The 20,400-nt window shown below is 53.9% G+C and overlaps 2 protein-coding genes across 2 annotated transcripts in view; one reads left to right on the top strand and one right to left on the bottom strand.

Moving 5' to 3' along the window:
• Window positions 1-12,714, top strand: part of PPME1 (protein phosphatase methylesterase 1) — a 30,385-nt gene extending 17,671 nt beyond the window's left edge. The window contains exons 4-14 of the mRNA XM_067307694.1: window positions 2,144-2,201; window positions 2,797-2,848; window positions 4,702-4,856; window positions 5,157-5,247; window positions 5,644-5,709; window positions 6,429-6,561; window positions 7,316-7,445; window positions 8,132-8,176; window positions 9,125-9,189; window positions 9,959-10,026; window positions 10,996-12,714. Coding sequence (XP_067163795.1) covers window positions 2,144-2,201; window positions 2,797-2,848; window positions 4,702-4,856; window positions 5,157-5,247; window positions 5,644-5,709; window positions 6,429-6,561; window positions 7,316-7,445; window positions 8,132-8,176; window positions 9,125-9,189; window positions 9,959-10,026; window positions 10,996-11,014 — 882 coding nt within the window. The 3' untranslated portion in view covers window positions 11,015-12,714. The remainder of the gene's footprint in view (window positions 1-2,143; window positions 2,202-2,796; window positions 2,849-4,701; window positions 4,857-5,156; window positions 5,248-5,643; window positions 5,710-6,428; window positions 6,562-7,315; window positions 7,446-8,131; window positions 8,177-9,124; window positions 9,190-9,958; window positions 10,027-10,995) is intronic.
• A 446-nt stretch (window positions 12,715-13,160) lies between these two features.
• P4HA3 (prolyl 4-hydroxylase subunit alpha 3) lies at window positions 13,161-18,816 on the bottom strand. The gene is made up of 13 exons (XM_067307795.1): window positions 18,517-18,816; window positions 18,058-18,200; window positions 17,627-17,844; window positions 16,581-16,730; window positions 16,335-16,386; window positions 16,017-16,197; window positions 15,787-15,940; window positions 15,253-15,317; window positions 14,986-15,145; window positions 14,088-14,150; window positions 13,835-13,903; window positions 13,385-13,481; window positions 13,161-13,301 (listed from the first exon to the last, which is right to left on the bottom strand). Exons 1-13 carry the CDS (start codon window positions 18,693-18,695, stop codon window positions 13,231-13,233), a joined length of 1,602 nt encoding a protein of 533 aa, XP_067163896.1. The 5' UTR covers window positions 18,696-18,816; the 3' UTR covers window positions 13,161-13,230.
• Window positions 18,817-20,400: the final 1,584 nt, after the last annotated feature.

The raw sequence follows: 20,400 nt of genomic DNA, 5'->3' as shown, positions 1-20,400 counted from the left end.
GCTGTGGACTGACCAAGCACTTTTTTTGACCGAACACCCCCTCCTCCCTAAAAAAAATAAAAAAGAGGGAGTGAAGGAAGAAAACGGTATTAAAGGATTGCAGGTAAAATAAAAGCACTTGCAGCATGCGACTTTTTAATCCAGGAACTCTTAAGTTGTCTAGTACCCTTACCTTAATGGGAGGATGTTATAGGACAACTCTCACAGAAGTACCACTGCACGGATGGAGTCTGTACGTCTGCTCTGTACCTCTGTCTGTGTCGTATGTTAGCTTTTTGCAGGTCAGTGATCTTTAGACCAGTTAGCCTTTAAGTGGAGATTCAAATGAGTAACAAGAACGAACGTTTTACAAGCGTTATCACCAACGGCTTTTGATGACTGCTGTTGAGTAATCCTGCTACTCAGCGATGAGACATATTAGAGCAATCGTTTGCTAACTGGGCTGTAATTTTGGTATTGAATGGTAGTTTGACACCAAACTGGGTTCATTTACACGTATAACTTTAGCTCACCCAGAAACTGCTGCAGATGCAGGGCTCCCAAAAGTGCTGAAGTGGGTGGTCTGTAGTCCCAATAGCAAACCCGATATCATTTTTACACTTCAGGATCTGGACATAGTTTATTGAATATGGTAAAGTGACTGCAGTTATAACGCTGGACCTTACAGGTACTGCCTTTTTATGCTGCTGTTAGCGATTAGCCAAGTTAAATGATATACAAGATTCACATAGATCGGTGCCTTGCACCTGACTATGCATCTGGAGAGAGAAATTGCTACAGCAATTAGCTCATCCCTTTACGTAGCTAGTATCAAATTATTTCTTGTATGTGTTTTGAAATGAAAGCGTGTCCCAAGCAGTCAAGTGGTAAATGTTTGGAATGAACCGGAGCTTAAAAAACCCCCAAAACTCAAATGGGAAAGCGTTGAGAATAAGCCTCTATAAATACAATAACAGCCTGCGGGAGCGGAGTGCTCCTTTCTTCTTCTGCCTGTTGGCCTGGTAGCTTCCTGGACGATGGACTCGTACTTCTCTTGCCCAAAGTATTTGAGTTTGGGTAAAACTCAGGGCGTTGGAAAGCTTCCCGTTCTGTCACATCATGTTGCTGATCCTCTTTCTTTACTCTCCTCTACGATGGTTTGTTTTTTAGCAGCAGACTACTCATCTGACTAGGTGAATTATTCCTTAGCTGCATAAGCACCTTACAAATTGAGGTTTCAAGACTTCAGCGGCTCTTAAATTATTAACTTCTGGATTCAGTAGTTGGGACAGCAACTGCTACAGTCGTTTAGGAGCTGAATAGCTGAAGAACCAAAACACGAGGCATTTTCATGGGTAATTTTCAGATCTCTGCCAATTATGTAGGTGTTTCTATTAAGAATCTCTCAACAAATTCCCCCTTTCTTGCAGAGCCGTTATTTAAATAATCGATGATTCCCTAGCACAGCAGTCTTCCTTTCAGCGAAGAATGCCACTTAATCACTGCGATGCCTGAAATAACTTATGTAAATCGAGCTGTCAGGAACAAATAAAGAGGCATAATTGTACATCAGCCTTATGTTACTTTAAAAAGATTCCTCCCTTGTCGTCCCCCCCCACCCCTTTGTACTAATCAATTTTGTACATTTTGGCATTACTGTAAAACTCCATTCTTTGCGAGCAAACTGAATGTGTGCTCCAAAAGCAGCTGTTTCGTCTTGGTGTCTGCTGTATAGCCAAGGCTAATTTTGGGACACGTGGGGCTTCGGGGAAGGGGGGGGGCATTACTTTGGCGTCTGTGCAATCCCACTGCTGCGCTTTGGTTTTCAGAGGTGCTACAGAGCTTGAATTCGTTATCCCAGGAAAAACACGTAACGTCTCCTGCCCCGTGAAATAAATGTCCTCGGAGATGGCGTGAACAGTGATAGAAAGGACAGAGTTTTAGTTAATTGTGGATAGGTAACTATAGGGAGTTTATACGGAATATCTTTCTTGCTTTCCATGGGACCTTGTGCCGTCCAGGTTCAGCCACTTTGGCAGCGGAGGGTACTTGTTACGCCGTCCTCGCATTTGGTGGCGTTTCAGGGAATGCTTAGTGTTACTAACCGGCTTGTAGGTAAGCGGCGGCACTTTGCAAATTATGTTCTCCTTGTCCCTTCTTGCAGTCTGCAATCATTAACAGGATTCAGTGTAGGATCGTGGCTTTAGATCTCCGAGGCCATGGTAAGTAATAAAAAAAATTTAAAATCACATAAGTACATCTATATATATATTTTTAATATATATATTTGCAGTTGAATATAAAGGAGATGTAATGAATCCCTCCCAAAATGGCTGAGTTCGGAGGCTAAGAAACCATCCTTAAGGCATCCTTATTTTTATTCAAAAGCATGGATGGAGAAGTGGCTTCCAGATCTCCACAGCTCTCCGACCTCACGTCAGAGAAGCTGGGACGCCTTGTGCCTTTGTGTGAGGCAGTGGGCTTGATCCTTCCTACATATCGGCAGCAACCCCCTCCTTCATATTTTCCATCTGTAGGCAGTCTCTGCCACAGAAATAGGCGTGTTCCTTAGTTTGAAGATACATTGCAAAAGTGGAATGGACATGGGGAGTGTTTCTTGCCCCTAAGTTATCATGTGATACAGTACCAACTGTTTCCATTAATTCTGGGTGTCTTAAATATTCATATTAACTGAAGTAGGCTCTTCCTTAACGACTGTGCCAAAAAGCTTTGTACGGTTCCTGCTGGAAGTCCTGAGGAGTCTGAAGGTTTTCAGCTTATGTGAACTTACCTTTTCTTATTGTTTTTTTTTTTTAGGAGAAACAAAAGTTAGGAATCCCGAAGATCTTTCTGCAGAAACTATGTCGAAGTAAGGAAACTTAGGCTTTCTCTTCAGTATTTCACTTTTCACAAATCTTTGTTTTGTTTTCTTGACTGAACTAGTTTGCTTTTCTCGACGGAAATACTAGAAGACACGCAACCTCATGCGAGGGAGATGGGAGATAGTTTCATTTCACATGCTTCTGGTAGCTGCCTCTTGCTTTCCTTCCATTTTGGGATGGTTCGAAATTTACTTGAAATTGTACCTCTACCAGCTGAGTCAGGTTCCAGACTGGCCTTGTTCTGTAGATGCCCTCAGGTTTAAACCCAGTTTAAAGATCAGTAGCTTTACGCTTTAAACCAGCAACACTCTAAAACACGTACTAGAGATTTCCTAATAGATGGGGAAAGGTTTCCTCAGACATAACTGACTTGGACATTTTTAACTTGAAATCACCGCTTTGGCTCTTCCTCTGCTCCTTGAGTGAACGTGGAGAGCGTGCTCACCTTGACTGGAGGCATCCCCAAAGCGTGGGTCACACTGAGACTTCCAGGTGTGGAGGCAGCTGCTTTTTCGGACTGTAATGATCTGCTTTGGGATGCAAATCCCCCTCTTGACAAGCTGTAAGAAAAGCAAATACATACCACTAAGCCCATTAGATTATGTCCACGTTTAGCACAAAGAGACTCTTTCCTACGAACAATTAAGTCATGAAGGACTTTGTAACCTTCCTATGAACAAATCCACTTGGTCTGTTGTGGGGAGGCCATGTGTGAAATGTGTTCTGACTTCCATTGTAGACCTTACTGCCGCTGCTTACAGCTTGTCAGCTCCTGATGTGTTAGTGTCCTGAGGAGTTGCCGTATGAAATAATTAGGGTTTGGGGTTTTTTTTTTAGATCTGGAGCAGCACTAACATGGGCGAAAACAAGTTGCCTTTTGTTTTAAACCTTTCTGTCCTCTTAGCAATGAGCTTGAAAGTTATTCCTAGTCAGCCTTAATATTGGAGCATTAAATTATAGCTGTTTTTCAGACTTTTTTAAATCTTTGAGTCATTTTCTCTTTGACGGAGCAAACAAGCTAGTCAACCTTCCTTTTGACTACTTTCCCATTTATGAGGTGCTCAGGTTTCCAGCTCCTGTGAATTTTTTGTCAGGAAAGCCAGTTTTGATGTCTTTGAGTCTCTCTCAAACTATTGTGGTCTTCAGTAGAGTTCAGGCCTTGGCTCTGCTGTTGCTTTGGGGTTTTTTGTGAATTGTGTGAGCCAGCATTCACTATTGCAGTGACAACTTGAGTATAAGGACCTGGAGGTAGGTGCCTTGTGGAAAAGCCAGGGAAATTGCTCCTTGCCCTGTAGCAGCTACACTTCAGAGAGACTCTGAATCTTGTTTATCTCTGTCTTGGTCAGTAGGGCTTGGTTATTTTAATTGGAAACCGGTTTCTTCTTTCAGAACTGCTAATTCCTTAATCTACACTTCCATGCAAGAGGACTTGACGGTTCTCTCACCTTTTATTTAAATCTCCCACCAGCTAATGTCAATGTAAAATGTTCTCTTCAGGTTTCGTTGTTGTTAATGAGCACTTTCCCTTAATAGCAAGGGAACTTATGTGTTTATTCAGGAAAGCATTGGCTTGAGTGATTTCTGGTGTTGGTACCTAAGCGAAACCAGACAGTGATAAGAGAATACGCTTGTCGCAATTATTTCTGGGTTAAATGAGCAGATAGAGAAGACTGAAGGCGAATGTGCGGGATGGGGTCACCTAGCATTGGGAGGGAGGGAGCGGACAATTTGGAGCAGGGTATCTGTCTTGGATCTGCATTTTCTCCTCCCGTTTTGCAAATCTGCTTCAGAAATACGTCAAGGTAGAAATGCCGACTGTGTGTTTATCTCAATTTGGCAGAGACGTTGGAAACGTGGTCGAAGCTCTGTACGGGGACCTCCCTCCCCCGATCATGCTGATCGGGCACAGCATGGGTGGTGCCATTGCAGTGCACACAGCGGCGGCAAATTTGGTGCCGAGTTTACTGGGTCTGTGCATGATAGATGTAGTGGAAGGTAAGTGCGTACCCTTGGGTATGGTTATCTCCCATAGCGATCTTTTTTGGTTATCCCCAAATCCCTGAGTATGGAGAGTTTTGCTCGGTTGTTCAACCAATGCCAGTTCCCTCCTCTTAACAGATGCTACCTGCATAAAATATGCAGGTATGAGTAGAAGGCTTAGGACTACTCTTCTTAACTGCCTTAAGTCACCAGTGAGCCCCAGGTCTCTCTCAGGGTATTCCCTGGTAGCTGGTCCCATTTAAAGGGATGAGGCAATTTATCGGATGCCGTAAAGTAAAAAATACTTGTTTTTAGGTACAGCCATGGATGCGCTGAACAGCATGCAGAACTTCTTAAGGAGTCGTCCCAAAACGTTCAAGTCGCTGGAGAATGCAATCGAGTGGAGGTAAGGCGGGGGCTTAGGTGCCCTCTGAAACCACTTACCTTTTTAGCCTGGCTCGTGGAGGAAATAAAGCTCATATGATTTGTCTGTTCTCTCCCCGCTCACTTCCCCAGCTATCGCCGCCAATTCCTTGGTTGATTTGGCAAGGAGAGAGAGACCTGTAATGAAATATGCAGGTCACAGTGACTTGGACGATTCAAATAAGTCAGCATGTAGCGTGAGCCGTGTATCTGTATTCAGAATGACTTCTGAGTACGGACGGTTTGGGGATGGTTTGGGGAAACTGTGAACTGTAAAGGGCTTTTGCTTCTATTTCTGGGCCTGCTAGTTACTTACAAATGTACCTGTTTGACTTCCGTTTTATAACTATTTCTGCCTTTCTCCCAATTTTTTTTCTAGTGTAAAAAGTGGACAAATAAGAAATCTTGAATCTGCAAGAGTTTCCATGGTCGGTCAAGTCAAACAGTAGGTTGTTTTTTCTTTGAGCTATTCTTCAAATCTTCTTGTATGTTTTACAATACCCATGTGACAAAACATAAACGCGCCTGAAAGTGAACTTTTCTCCTAGCAAATACAAGTGTCCTGTCATTTGATCGCAGTTGATCTCCCCAGCAGCGCTGAAGCGTAGTCACGGCGCTTTGAGAAAACCTGGCCAAAAGTTCCCTGGGGCAGAGGACTCCACCAAGAGCCACGTTTTAAGAAGTTAACTACTGCTGGTTGCGTCTCCTTGTTTTGGCTGCCTTTTTGTATACGTTAAGGAAATAGATATTAGTCTGAGGTGGCTGCAGAAGTGTTGGCCTTCTGGGCCGAGTAACTTCCACTTCTTATTAGGAATTGTTTAATTGTCCGTTGCGTTTTAGGAGTGGTCCAAGGTGGGTTTGTGGGGGGATCAAAGTGACCTGCCTGTGCCATTGCAATGCTTGACACATCTGGAGCCTTTACAAATGTGTCTCGTACTCTGTAAAGAGAAGCGGTCGCTTGTTTGACCTCCTCCTCTTCCTTTAAGTAGCTGTTCACACTCGCGTTTGCACTGGGGGTGCGTTTGCTGCACAGGCACTTTTACGCTCGGCAGGGGGATTTTTCTCAGCCAGTGTCCGAGAAATTACTGACCGCTCGAGGTTAAAACATGCTTGTTTTTTTTGTTTTGTTTTGGAAGGAATCCGTTTCTAGCTTTATTTTCACAGGTGTGAAGGGGCTGCCAGTCCTGAATGTCCTAAAGCCATAGTGGAGGGCATTATTGAAGAGGAAGAGGAGGAAGAAGATGATGATGAAGGAGGAGGCTCTGTTAACAAAAGGAAGAAAGAAGATGACACAGAGGTGGGGAGTTTCTTGCTCTGTTTTCAATTCATTTGTGTCTTTGCACGGAGCTCCCCCACGAGAAAAGTAGCTGGCAGTTATCCGAATCACACCAGTATAAATGGGAGCAACTCCAGTGACCTAAAACTTTGTACGGGGGCTATTGTTTTCTTCTTCATCTTGCGCTGCTGATTTCATCTTGAATTATCAATTTAAAGGGTGTGTTAGCAGGCGCATTTAATTTTCTTTTCTCAGATGTTTACACATTTAGTGCACACGGCCCGAAATGAGGCTTCTGTCCTCCATGAAGAATGCTCTTTTCTGAGCCTTGGTGGTATTTTTGCTCATTAAAGGCTCATTAGCATTCAGGAGGGCGCACAGCCAGTCGCAGCCTAGGAGTCTGAAATCCTCAAGGGACATAAGGTGCCAAGTTGGCTGCGACTGTGTTTCCGTGTCACCCAGGCCTTGCGGAGAGCCAGGTCTGCACGTTGTGACCATGCACGAGCTATTTCTGCTAGTAAAAGCAGGCGAATTGAGACCCCTGAAAACTGCAGGGCTGGGGTAGCTGCTGCTGCCTTTCCTGCTCCCTGCTTCTGTGCTTTGGCTGTGATGTGGAGAGAAACTTAGGAGCGAGAAGAATTGTCCGCTGGGAGCGTAATCTGCCAGAGGGAGCCAGTATTTTTTTTTTAGATACGCTTCCAAGCGACGCTGTGAGTTCATTTTGCCTGAGCTGTTTTACTGGTGGCTAACGCGGGGCTCTTTCTCCTTCCTGCAGACGAAGAAGGAGCACCTGTACACGTGGCGAATTGAACTGGCGAAAACAGAAAAGTACTGGGACGGCTGGTTCAGGGGTTTATCTAACCTCTTCCTCAGCTGTCCGACTCCAAAGCTCTTGCTTTTAGCTGGTAGGTATCTCCTCCAGTTTTGTTTAAGTTCAACGGCTCTTCACTTCAGCGGTGTTTCACCAAATGCTAATGTTTCGCTCTGAGAGTAGCAGACCGTCTCTTCCATCCTGGCTTTTCTATGCATCTTGAAATGCTACTGTAAGCCACTTCGTTTGATTTTTTTTTTTTTTCCATGAGGATCTGGAATTAGATCAGAGCCTCCACTATCAAAATAGCACATGACGTACTGTGCGTTGCTGCGGTTGGACAGGCGCTTTTCTCGTGTGACTGAGATGACGCTGAACAAACAGGGCCCTTTCAAGCTGCCCTTCAGCCTCCGCTACGTTTATCCTTTCCTACAGATACGGGCTGTATTTGAACTTGCACCCAAAAGTCAAAGTATCAGTGTTTTACAGCCAGTTATAGGCCCTTTTTGGGCCCCGACAGGAAATGCAGAGCTTAACCAAGCTAAACACCCTTTTCAGTTGTAGGGAAGGATGTGTTTTTACATTTTTTTGACTAGGATCTTTCCTGTCGCTTTACTCTCCCGAAATGCAGCAGTGAAGCGTCCTAGCGGGTATCAAAAATGATGTTTCTTTTGCGTTTTTCGCACCAAATGTCTCTTTCAAAATCGCTTAGTAAAGCTCTGCTTAGACAGTCGTATCCTCTCTGGCTTTTCACCAATACCTCTGTTTGTTTGAACGTAGGTGTTGACAGGCTGGATAAAGATCTAACAATTGGACAGATGCAAGGTAAATATTTAATATTGCTACTGTAACGCTCTTTTTGGGTGATAGCTTGTTGCCGTGGGTACGGGGATGAGAGAAAGCTGGAATGGTCTGTTACCGGGTGCAGTCTGTATTGAAACAAAAGCGCGTTAAAGAATCCAGTCAATTCCGCAGCCATTCCCGACTGTCTGTGGTTGTAGAAGAGGTGGAAAAGTTGAGAAGGGAAAGGTCTAATTAGTGCTTGTGCGGGGCTGTTGCCATGGTTTTTGTTCAGTCTAGTGTTAAACGTTTCCAGTAATGGGGCCGCCGCACTTATCTGGGGGGATCGGGATGATCGCGAGGATTTCTTTCTAATCCGTTTTTCCCTTTTTAATGTCATTGCTGTTGCTCCCGGCTAGAACGTTTGGGACCATCCAAAACCATCTGGTCTTCTGTTATTTCTGGCAGGCATCAAATAAAAATTAAGCATCTCCATGGATGCATTTTTCCTTCTGGTCCCAGCTTCATAAGTTTCCAGAGCAATCAGTACTGGAAAGTAATATGGGCAGTAGGATAGGCATCGTGTTAAGGTAGATCTGACAGCAGTCTCAACTCAAAGATAGTCTCAGCTTTGGCAAGAAGCTCTAAAAAGTTTTGCTTCATTTGTGGCTCCCGGGAACCTACTCTAAGTACAGCTGGGAAAGATGAATTAAGCGGACAGTTCTTGCTTTCTGTTGGAACCGTCTGCCGCGTGTACTGTAGAGTTTGCCTGCAATTCGTCTGCCTGCCTTGATCCCGCTTCCCCCGGATGAATATAGTGAGGTTGGTTTGTGAAGAACGAGGGATCCTTTTTGGAAGAGTTCATAAATTCAGAGTGCTTTTAAGGGACCGGTGTCTTTAGTCTTTAGTCACAAGAATTGCCTGCCTAAACCGTTGCTGGTAGAAATTAAGACCGCTTTAAAAAGCAGCTGCGGTGACTCTCTCGATCTGCAGGGAAGTTCCAGATGCAAGTCCTCCCGCAGTGTGGCCATGCGGTCCATGAAGATGCTCCGGACAAGGTGAGCTCCGCCGCGGGGGTGAGGCTGGATAGGTCACGGTTTTCACAGCTTAAATGCAAAAAAGTTCTCTCGCTTACTGTGCAGCCGAGGATTATATTTCAAGGACCTTTTTGGCAATATTATAACTGGCTATTCGCAAAACAGCTCGGATTAAATCACATTCTTTAAGCTAGCTCGAAAGCCTGGGCTAAGACGCAACATGCCTGGGTAACTTGAGGCACAGGGCTTGGCTAGGTTAAAGATTTAACTCTCGGGTAACTAACTGTTATCAGATGGAGCGTGGACTGATTTATCCTCCCTGCCTTTTCTCTCCAAGTTTTTCCACTCCCTCTAGTGTTAAGCTTGCAAGCTCTTGGAGTTGGGCTGTGTTTTGCTAAGCTGCATGGCTCACTTTTTCCAAATACGAAACAAATGTGACCGAAGCAGTTGGCGGACGGACGGAGCGGTGCTGGTTGCGTGTATTGCTGAACTTAGCGTCTCGAGAGAAGCAGAAACGCGATACGGCCAGCGGAGCCTGCGGTTGGGAACACCTGGTTTCAAAGCTTGCTCTGCGCTGACTGCCGCGAATGTAAAACTCGGGCTTTGCGCTTCAGTTTACCGATATGAAATAGGGATTATCTAAACGTAGCGAGCTCTTAAGCTTGACCACAGCACGGCGGGGGGGTCCGGAGGAGAGGCGCTGTTGCTGGAATTGCCGCAGCCTTTGCTGACCCACTGGATTTCTTGTCTTCGTGTCCTTTTAAATTCTGACCAATCTCTCCTTTCTCAGGTTGCTGAAGCTGTCGCGACGTTCCTGATCCGTCACAGGTTTACAGAGCCCATCGGTGGATTCCAGTGGTAAGTCTCCGCGGGCGCTGGCACCGTGCGGTCCCTTGGAGCAGCGTTCTGGCTCTCGCTGCGCGCGTTTGCGGCTCTCGGCGTGGGAGGTAGCTTGGAGCTTTGGCCCGATGCTGAGCGCGGCTTCTAAGCAAACAGGTTTGAACCGCAGCCTGTAGCGTATATGTGACGTTTTGGGTTCAGGTTGACTGAAAAGGCTCCTAAAGCCTCAGTGACGCTACCATAATTCGATAACTGAACCAGGGCTTAGGCAATGCCCGTGGAAAAGGCACTGATCTATCTTAGAGTCGTCTTCCAGGTGAGTGGTAGCATAAGCCAAGCACGTTTCTTCAGCAGCCCTGGCAAAAAAAAAAAAAATCCCGCTGCTTTTACTTCGGAATTCCCTCGACAGAAGTTGTAAAGCCCCAAAACGTGCGATACCGTCGGAGTGGTGACGCTCGAAGGGATCCCTCGGGGAGGAAACGGCATGAATGCGGGCCTGTCAGGAGCGCATATTTTTAAACCCGGTGAAAGGATGTAGTGTAGGGAGATACGTAAATGGTGGGAGAGGGAGAAGACGAGCGGGCTGTGCTGCGTTACAACGCTGAACCTCCACCGGCTCTTTGGCGACCCGTGCGATCGCTGCGAGCCTCTAAAGCCTGTCGCTTCTGCTATTACGCTTGTCGCGACAGCGGCTTTAAAACGGGAGGCCCGGGGGGCGTGAGGTGGTTTGCTAGCCGTATTGTGCGATATAAAAAGCTCCTGTGCTTCGCTATTCCGTGTTTTATCGTTGTTGAATGCATCGATGTTGATTTTTTAACCCGCACGATGGATTAGTTTGTTTATTTGTAGGCCGAGGTTTGCTTTGGGTAATCGGCTAACTTTAGGGTGCCACAGCGTCAAATATTTGCAGAGAAGGCTTGGATTTTAACGCGTGACGTTCTCTCCTCTCTCCTTTTTTTTTTTTTTTTTTTTTTTTCCCCCTCCTAGCGTCTTTCCTGCTTGTTAATACCCCGGTGTTCCCGTTAAATACCCCGGTGTCCTTCAGCACTGACTCCCGTTGTAAATAAACTGCACCAGAGGCCACTGTGATGTATCCATATCCTTTCATCTCTCCGGTCCAGCCGCAATGAGAAGTTGGCGTGAGATTCGTCCCCTAGAACTAGTTCTCCAGGATGGGTAAAGGGTTAGGGACTTCCTTGCTGGGAAGCAGCTTATTTGGAAGACCGTGCGAAGCTCTCCGGACCCCGTGGAAGCGGGCTCCTCTCCGCTGCCGCAAGGAAAGACCTCCTGCAATCCCGAGCGGTCCGTCGTCCCGATCTCCGCGAATTCTCAGGCTTTCTCGGCCCCAACCGCGAAGGGGCTGTTGGCGGTCCAGATCCGCAGAGGGCATTGCGGCAAATCCAAAGACTTTGGGATTTCTCCGCGGGATCGCTGAACCGTCTTTGAAATGCCCCTTAGGTTCGTTTTGGGTTTTTTTTTTTTTTTTAAATATATTTCTTTCCCCTAACGCAGACGAGGAATCGGCTTCATCGGGAGCTCAGGGTTCGTCTCGCCGCGGCCAGCCTTAGGGGCGAAGCTGCGGGAGAAGCCTGGAGGCTGCTTCCCCGTTCAAATTCGGACGGGAACGTGAAGAAAACAAGAAGAAAGGTGGGAGGGGAGGGGGACCGCGAGCTCCGTTTCGGAGCGTCTCGCAGCCTTCTCAACGTCCGGCTTCGGCCGTCGAAAGCTCCAGTCCTGGCTGCCGGCGTTTTGCTCCGTAAGTCACCGCGTTCGTTATCGTATCGGTTTCCCCGTGACCTCGATAACCTCCATCCTGCTTTCGGCTGCGAGCTGATTAAAGGGGAATTATATACATTTTTGAGTCTGCTTTTGCCCCAAAAAAACGCTCCTGCTGCACTTTCTCCTCCCTTTTCAGGGAGGAAGGAGCTGCAGGCGGGGATAAACCCGTGCTTAGGCCAAGGATGAGCACACTGCGGAGACGAGAAATGTTCCTTTTTGACTCATTCGAAGTTGGGAAAGCCGGAAAATGTCCCCCTCCCCCCCTCGATTCCCAGCTTTCCGCCGCATTTTTTTTTTTTTTTCCATGGCCTTCAGCTTTTTTTTACTGGTTCCATGTAAAAGCAGCCACGCCGGAAGGGGATAATCCGCATTAAAAGGATGCTGGTTTTCTACCGGCGCTTTCGGCTCTTGAGAAATCTCTCCTGCCTCTGCTCCCGTTGTGGGATTCAAGGCTCAGTGGAAACTTTCCCAATGGAAAATCCCAAGGTTTGGCAGGAGCAGAAGACGCAGTTTGGGGCCGACTTAAAATTTTATCTTAAAATCAGACCCGGGGCCACTTTTGCCAGCTCCCGGCTTACACGTATCCGCCAAAATTCCCGTCGAAGCAGCCGCTGCCGCGCGGCGCCACCCCCCCTCCCTTATTTTTCCCTTTGAGCCTTGTCTTTTTGTCTTTTCCGCTCGGCCCGGGTTTTTGTGCCGCTGAGACACCGCTTAAAAACTAAACTAAACTAAAGGCGCTGCAGTGAAGAAGGAAAAGCCGCCGCGGCCAAGAGCGGCGCTCCGGCTCGGCTCTCCTTTCCAAAAGGTGAACGTCCGTCTGTCTGGCCGCTCCCCCCGCTCCGCGTTCCCCCGTGAGCCTTGTCCCCTCCGCGTGTCGCTCCGTGTCCGTCTCGCTTGCCTCCGCCCAATAAAGCGTTTGTGAACGGCCTCGGGTCCGAGCTGCTGCTTTCCCCACCTCCCTCTCTGCCTGCGGCCCCCCCCCCTCCGGAGCGGCGGAGCCACCATCGGGCCGGAGATGTGGCCGGATCCCACGGGCATCACGCCGGCTTTGCCGGTGGCACGAAGCCAGGCAAGTGTTGGGGCTTCGCGAAGCTCTGGCGCAGCATGAGTGTTCTGTTCACTCTGAAGTGGACTGATAACCGCAGAAATACCTTATCCCTAACTCCCTGCCAGGCCTTTTGACAGAGAGGCTTGTTTTAACCCCAGGTTGGGAGAAGGAGCAAAGGGGGCCGAGAGCAAATTTGGGGTCAAGGCTGGAATGGGAGGTGTGGGGCATTTGGGGGGACACGGACCCCCTTCAACCTGGTGCCCAGGCTCCCTCCCGGGCTGCATCCCTGTCAGGCGCCCCGGGAAGGCGTTTCTCCCAGACTCCGTTTCGCTCTCCATTGGCTTTATTTCCCCCGGATTTGGAGGCGTGCGGCCGAGTTGCTCCCCGGGGCGGCCTCAGTCCTCGGGCCGGGGGCCGCATGGCCGCCGAAACTCCTGCCCGTGCTCGTGGATCCACTTGTTGGCCACTGGGAAGAGAAGGGAGCGGCGTGGGCCAGGTGAGCCGGGTTTATCCCGTGCCGGGTTTATCCCGCGCCGGGCCCGGCCTTACCCCACTTGTCGCCGGCCAGCACGGGGCAGGCGGCGTGCAGGGTGTCCCCGTCGCCGGCGCCGTTCCTCCGCAGGTTCCACCAGAAGAGCGCCGCGTTCTGCAGAGCCGGCCCGCCGGCGCCCCGAAACTCAGCGCCCGGCTCCGGCCTTGGGGTTTGGGCACCCCAAAACTGAGCCCAAAGCCCCAGCCTTGGGGTTGGGCACCCCCAAAACTGAGCTTGGAGCCCCAGGGTTGGTGTTTGGCCCCCCAAAACTGAGCCCACAGTCCCAGGGTTGGGGTTGGACACCCCAAAATTGAGCCAGGAGCCCCAGTCTTGGGATTTGGCACCCCAAAACTGAGCTCGGAGTTGCAGTCTTGGGGTTGGGCACCCTGGAACGGAGGCGGGAGCCCCGGCGTTGGGGTTTGGCCCCCCCAAAACGGAGCTGGGGCCTGGCGGGGGTCCCCTCTCACCTTCACGACGGGGACGCTGAAGTTGGCGTAGATGAAGGCGGTGGAGCCGCCGGCCTCCACCGAGCTCAGCTGGAAGATGAGCGAAAGCGTGAGCCCTCGCTCGTCCCCCTGCCCCAGGCTGCCCTCTTCATGGCGAAACCGCGTTCACTCTGAACCCTACTGACGCCCATGCAGCCGCAACTGCGTGGCGACCACGTTCACTCTGAACCCTACTGACGACCGATGCAGCCGCCCCGGAAACGCGGGCACTCACGTAGATCATGACCGTGGCGATCCTGTTGCCAGACTTCATCCTGTAAAGGGGGCTCTTCCCCGACTGCCCCACGGAGAGGAGCCGGTCAGGCCTGGGCGAAAAGCGCGTCACGCCCCGACGGGGGTGAGCTTGCTTTCTTCACCAAAAAAGGTTTTGAGGGACAACATGGGGTGAACTATAACTGTCCTGAGATTCCTCCTTCCCTCCCTCTCCCCATCCCTCCTTTTCCCTTCCTATTCCCTCCCCTTCTCCTTTCCTTTCTTTTTCCTCTCCTCTCCTTCACTCTCTTTCCTTCTTCCTTCTTTCTCTCTGTCCTTCTTTCTCTCCTTCTCTTTCTCTTTCTTCTTCTCTCTTTCTCCTTTTCCTTCTTTCTCTTCTCTTTTCCTTCCTCCCTCCCTCCCTTCTCTCCCTCCCTCTCTCCCTCTCTTTCTTCCTTCCTTCCCTCTGCCTCCACATTCGGCAGCTCACCTGCTGCCTTTCCCGGCAGTGCCTGGCCCACCCCAGGGACCACCCTGGGGACAACCCTGGGAGCACCCTAGGACCACACTGGGACCTCAGGGACAACTCTGGGGACAACCCTGGGAGCACCCTGGGGACCATGCTGGGACCTCGGGGACAACCCTGGGACCATACTGGGATCACCCCGGGGACAACCTTGGGAGCACCCTGGGACCATGCTGGGACCTCGGGGACAACCCTGGGACCATACTGGGATCACCCCGGGGACAACCTTGGGAGCACCCTGGGACCATGCTGGGACCACCTCAGGGACAACCCAGGGACCACCCTGGGGACCACGCTGGGACCACCTCAGGGACAACCCAGGGACCACCCTGGGGACAACCACGAGGAGCACCCCGAGGAGCGCCCCGTCCCCCATCCCCGTCCCCCCGCTCACGGTGGCGTGGTCGAAGTGGGGCTCGTAGTGGCCGCCCAGCCCGTAGTTGACCACCTGCAGGTACTCGGCGTAGGGCGCCCGCACGTCCAGGCCGGTGACGGCGGCGATGCGCCGCTCCAGCGCCGCCACCGCCGGGTCGGCCGTGTCCTTCAGCCAGGCGCTGAGGGTCCCACCACCGTGGGTCACGCGGGCGCTCACTCACCCGGCCCCAGGAGGGCCCAGGCGTCCCCAGGAGCCACGGGGCAGGTGGGGTTGAGGGTCACCTACCTCTTGCTGATTCGGTACTCGGCTTTTTGCTGCTTCTCTCCGGAGGCCACCACGGACCGCTGCAGCTGCGGGATTCAGGGATGCTCAGGTGGCGGCAGGAGAGCCACCAGCGTGGCCATCTGGGGCACACGTGGTGGGACCCCAAGGTTGGAGACCTCCCAAATCAAGCAGGGACCACCGTCTGGGTCCAAGCTGGGGTGGTTTTACCAAAAATCACCACCCTGAGGCATCACCTTGAGCTGCTGGTGATGCCGAGTTGGGCTGGAGGTGGTAACCAGCCCCTTATTACACACTATTATTAGATGTCACGAGTTCAGGCTTGGCTTGACTCTATGGCTGCTGGAAAGAGCCTGGTTTCTCCCCAAAACCTTCAGGGTGCCGGTCTAGGAGGGAGCTGAGCCAGGATTGCAGCTCCAAAAAGGTTTCTGCACGCCCGGAAGCGGCGCTCAGGTGGCCTCGGCCAGGGGTGGGACGTGGTGGGACGCCGCGGTGGGACGTGGTGGGACCCGCCGCCCACCCCCCCCCCCGGCTCACCCAGGGCCCCGCCAGCGCCTTGACGGTCTCGGCCTCAGCGTCGCTGACGAAGTCGTGGTACAGGGCGACGTAGGGCCGCAGCCGGACTGTCTCCCTCTTGGCTGGCTGGAGGAGCAGGTAGGGGCTGCCGTTGGTCTCGTAGGTGCAGCGGAGGCTCGGCGTTGGGTGCTGCGGTGGTGGGGAGAGATGGGAGCGGGCAGGGTGTGAGGCGGGTGGCCGGCGGCAAGGACCGTGGGACCCCGCCGCCCCGTACCTGCGTGCCCGGGCTCCGGCACAGCTCCTCGTAGGCATCGCGGGTCTGCAGGCGGGTGCCGTCGGGGCGCCGTGGTGGTCCCGGCTCCGCGGTCCCTTGCTCCTCCAGCAGCTTCTCGTACTGCGCCACGTTCCTGGCCACCCTGAGGTTGCTGGGGTCTGCTGGGGACAAGGTCCCGCGCGGGGACGAGGCGATGGGGTGCCACCAAGGCTCTGCCGCCCCCTCCAGCGCGGCCGAGCCCGGTTCGGAGGCGCAGCGGTTTAACGCCGGGCATCTGCCCTCGCTGACGACGTACCGTAGCGCAGAAACTCCCTGGAGAGGCTCAAGGCGTGCGAGACGTTTCCTGCCTGCAAGGGGGAGGGGGGATGCGCAGAGACCTCGTGAGCATCCTCCCACCGCGGCGATGTCCCCTAGGAGCTGAGTCCACAGTTTCACCCCACCGGGCACCGCGGTGATGGGGATGACCCGGAAAAACCAGCTGAGCTCCAGCTGGAGCGGGGCACATGGGAATCGCCTGGACATGGAGGTGCCATGGACATACCATGAAGTAGGAGAAGGCCAGGTGGTCCAGGGCGTCCTCCAGGCTGGCCAGGTCCTCTGTGTTCCAGCTGCCGTAGGAGAGGCGGAAGAGGTCGACAGCCTCCTCCAGCCACGCGATGGAGTGGTAGTAATCACCCACGTCGTAGGCCACCTGCGAGGCACTGCGCCGCTCAGACCCACCACCAGGGCGAACCTGGCCCCTGTCCCGTCCTGTCCTGTCCCATCCCATCCCTCCTGCATCTGCCAACCATCCCATCCCATTGCATCTCAACCCTCCTCCACCTACCACCCATCCCATCTCGTCCCATCCCATCCCACTCTGTCCCATCCCATAGAATCACAGAAGGGTTGAGGTTGGAAGGGACCTCTGGAGATCATCTAGTCCAACCCCTGCCCCCACTCAAGCAGGGTCACCTAGACCATATTGCACAGGACCGTGTCCAGACAGCTTTTGAATAGCTCCGAGGTTGGAGGCTCCACAACCTCTTTGGGCAACCTGTTCCAGTGCTCATCACATCTCCACCTGCCACGCATTCCATTGCATCCCATTACATCACATCCCATCTCCACCTGCCACCCATCCCATCCCATCCCATCCCGTCCTATTCCATCCCTACCCCATCCTCTCCCATCCTGACCCCTCCCCGACACTCAGTCCTGGCTCTGCAATGACCTCGGGGGGACTCTGCCCGGAAAAGCGTAGTTTCTATAAATGCACCCAAATCCTCTCCCATGGATTTGTCACACTGCTTCTCCCCCCAGGCAGGGGACGGCCGCAGAGCCGGGCTTCGACCGCAGCCTCTCCCCCCCCCCCCCCCGGCCGGCCCCGGCTCGGCAGCGCTGGCCTGGCTCTTCCCTTCCCCAAAGCAATGCGAGAACCCCGCGCTTCGGGCTCCAGCCGTGCGAGCTCCAGCTCATCCCGCTGGTGGATGCCTGCGGGCTGAGTCAGAGGGGCCTCCCTGCATCCACGCAGCCGACAAAAACCTGGCTTGTCCTTCCGTCGCGTTGCACGGCATTGCAATCATCGGGGCGCCCCGGGCTCCTCACCTTGCCCACGTGGAAGCAGTCGTCGGCGGAGAGGGTGACGGGCTGCCCGGGGCGGTAGAGGGGCGAGCGGGCGCCGGCCGGCTCGAAGACGCCCTTGGCCAAGCCCTTGACGCTCAGCGCGTAGACGTCCTGCAGCCGCATGAGCGCCTGGGCCGCCCCTTCCAGGTCCTCCGGCCCCGGCAGCTCCTGCCGCAGCGCCTCGAAGCCGGCCTGGAGCTCTGCGGGGAAGCAGGACGGCGCCGGGCGGCATTAACGAGCCCAATGAAGCCGTGGGGTTGTCTGCTTGGACCACTCTTCCTTTCCCCATCCTTCCCGTCCCCCCCCCTTCCCCAACCCACATGCTCCTCTTGCAGGTGACACCTCGCCCCAACATCTCCATGGACACCCTGGGGCGTTTGGTGGCCACGGAGGTGGACGGATGGACCCCGTACCGCGTGTGTTTTCGCTGGCCGCCTCGCTGTAGACCACGTTGAGCCAGTCGGAGCGGAGGCGCTTGATGAGGCCGAAGGCCAGCAAGGGGTTGTCCACCGAGGCCGCGGGCTCCTGGTGCAGCGCCTGCACCTTGTTGTAAAACCTGCAAGGCGCCGGCGCGCGGTGACCTCAAAGACCTCAAAACTTCACCCAAAACCGTGCCAAAGCACCCGGGCCGGGCCACCGTCTCCGTTCCCACCCATGGGTGCTCACCCCGCTCTGAAACGCCCAAATCGGTGGTTCGCCGTCCCTCCCGCTGCATCTCTAGCAGTGCCGGTGATTTTAGCAGCGTCTCCCCGTTCCCGAGGTGGCTTCCCGCATCCCTGCGGCGCTTCCCCCCCCCGCTTCCCATTGCCCGAACACCCTCGGAGCGGGATTTTGGGGTGGGTGTTGGGGGGGGGGTTGGGGTCGGTCCCTACCTGGCCAGGTCGCTCAGGCGGTCGCTCTCCTCCTGCAGGTAGGTGCGGAGGAGCCGGAGCAGGCGACCCTCGGCGCCCAGCGCCTGCCGGATGCTCAGCATGGCCGAGTAGGTCTCGGCGGGCGCCGGGGGCACCCAGGCCAGCAGCGCCCCCAGCCCCAGCACCCCCAGGGCCCGCATGGAGGCGAGGTGGTGGGGTGGGGTGGGGGGTCAGGGGTCCCGGCGGCGCGGGACCATGGCGAGCGGGTCCGGCAGGCGGTGGTGGGTCTCCCGACTCGACTCGGCTCGGCTCGGCCGTCCGCTCCTCCCCGCCGCGCAGGCAGGGCGGGAGCGACGGAGGAGGGATGGGGCGGCCGCGGGAGCGGGTGGCTCGGCCCTCCCGCGCGGGGCTGGCCGGAGCGGGGGGACACCCCCCACCACCCCCACCCCGGCCCCCACCCCGGCACGGTCCCCCTCGCCGGTGAGGGCCTCCTCGGGAGCCCGCCGGCCTGGGTGCTAATTAATGCAGGCGCTAATTGAGCGCGCTGGTGGAGGACGGCGTCGGCGAGGGGCCGATGTCCCGTACCCCGGTGCTGCGCGGCCTCCGCGCCGGCTGCAGTGCTGGGGTCTCGGTGTGGCCCCGTGTGCACCCGCGCCCAGACCTGCACCCAGACCTGCACCCAGACCCACATCTGCACCCAGACCTGACCCACAGCCAGACGTGCATCCAGACATGCATCTGCACCCAGACCTGCATCTGCACCCAGACCCACATCTGCACCCAGACATGCATCGACCTGCACCCAGACCCACATCTTCACCCAGACATGCACCCACACCCAGACGTGCATCCAGACCTGCATCTGCACCCAAACCTGCACCCAGACCCACATCTGCACCCAAACCTGCACCCAGACCCACATCTGCACCCAGACGTGCACCCAGATGTGCACCCAGACCTGCACCCAGACCCACATCTGCACCCAGACCTGACCCACAGCCAGACGTTCATCCAGACCTGCATCTGCACCCAGACTTGCACCCACACCCAGACCTGCACCCAGCCCTGGCAGGGAGACAGATTCCCTTTTCTCCCTCCCCTCTCCCTGTCCCTCTCCCTCCCTCTGTCCCCATCCAGCCCCATGTTTATTCCTGGCTGTGACCTGGGTTCGGGGCCCTCCATGGCAGGTGGCTGTCGAGCCCCCGGCCTGCACAGCCCTCCCCAGAGCCTGTCCCCTCCTGTCCCCAGTGTGTCCTGGCCCTGTCCCGGGGCCCCCGATGCTCCTGTCCCACCCCATCTCATCCCATCCTGTCCTGGAGCCAGCAATGCTCCTGTCCCATGCTGTCCCATCCCGTTCTGCAGCCCATGATGCTCCCATTCTGTCCCATCCTGTCCTGTCCCACCCTGTCCCATCCTGTCCTGCAGCCTGCGATGGTGCTGTCCTGTTCCATTCCCATCCCTGTCTCCATCCCACAGCTGATGCTCCTGTCCTATTCCATCCTGCCGTGTCCCCATCCCTGTCCCTGTCCCACAGCCCACAATGCTCCCGTCTCTGTCCCCAACCCCATTCTGTTCCTGCTCCTCTTCCAGAGCCTGCCACACTCATGTCCTGTCCCATCACCATCCCCATCCCGGAGCCTGCGATGTGCCAGTCCTGTCCTATCCCTTTCTGTCCCATCCCATTCCACCCCATCCCCTTTCTGTCCCTGTCCCACAGCCCATGATGCTCCTGTCCCATCCCATTCCATCCCATCCCCTTTCCTGTCATTGTCCCGGAGCCCGTGATGCTCCTGTCTTGTCCCGTCCCATCCCTGCAGCTCGCCCTGCCCATGGCACCACATCAGCCCTGCGACCCCCCCGGGACCTCCTCACTGCATTGCCCTCACCGAGCCATGGCCATGGCTG

The sequence above is a fragment of the Apteryx mantelli genome, chromosome 1 (assembly GCF_036417845.1).
Source record: "Apteryx mantelli isolate bAptMan1 chromosome 1, bAptMan1.hap1, whole genome shotgun sequence".
NCBI classification, from domain to species: domain Eukaryota; kingdom Metazoa; phylum Chordata; class Aves; order Apterygiformes; family Apterygidae; genus Apteryx; species Apteryx mantelli.
The sequence above is the reverse complement of the archived record's forward strand: the minus strand, read 5'-3'. Positions and strand labels throughout refer to the sequence as shown.

What these genes read in the sequence shown, in the direction of transcription:
- P4HA3 (XM_067307795.1), bottom strand. Translation starts at nt 18,695, where the DNA reads ATGCGGGCCCTGGGGGTGCTGGGGCTGGGGGCGCTGCTGGCCTGGGTG. An exon ending in GGCCAGCGAAAACACACGCG is followed by an intron (nt 17,845 to 18,057) that starts GTACGGGGTCCA and finishes GCTTCCCCGCAG; the next exon opens with AGCTCCAGGCCGGCTTCGAG. An exon ending in TCAGCGTCCCCGTCGTGAAG is followed by an intron (nt 13,482 to 13,834) that starts GTGAGAGGGGAC and finishes CCGGCTCTGCAG; the next exon opens with AACGCGGCGCTCTTCTGGTG.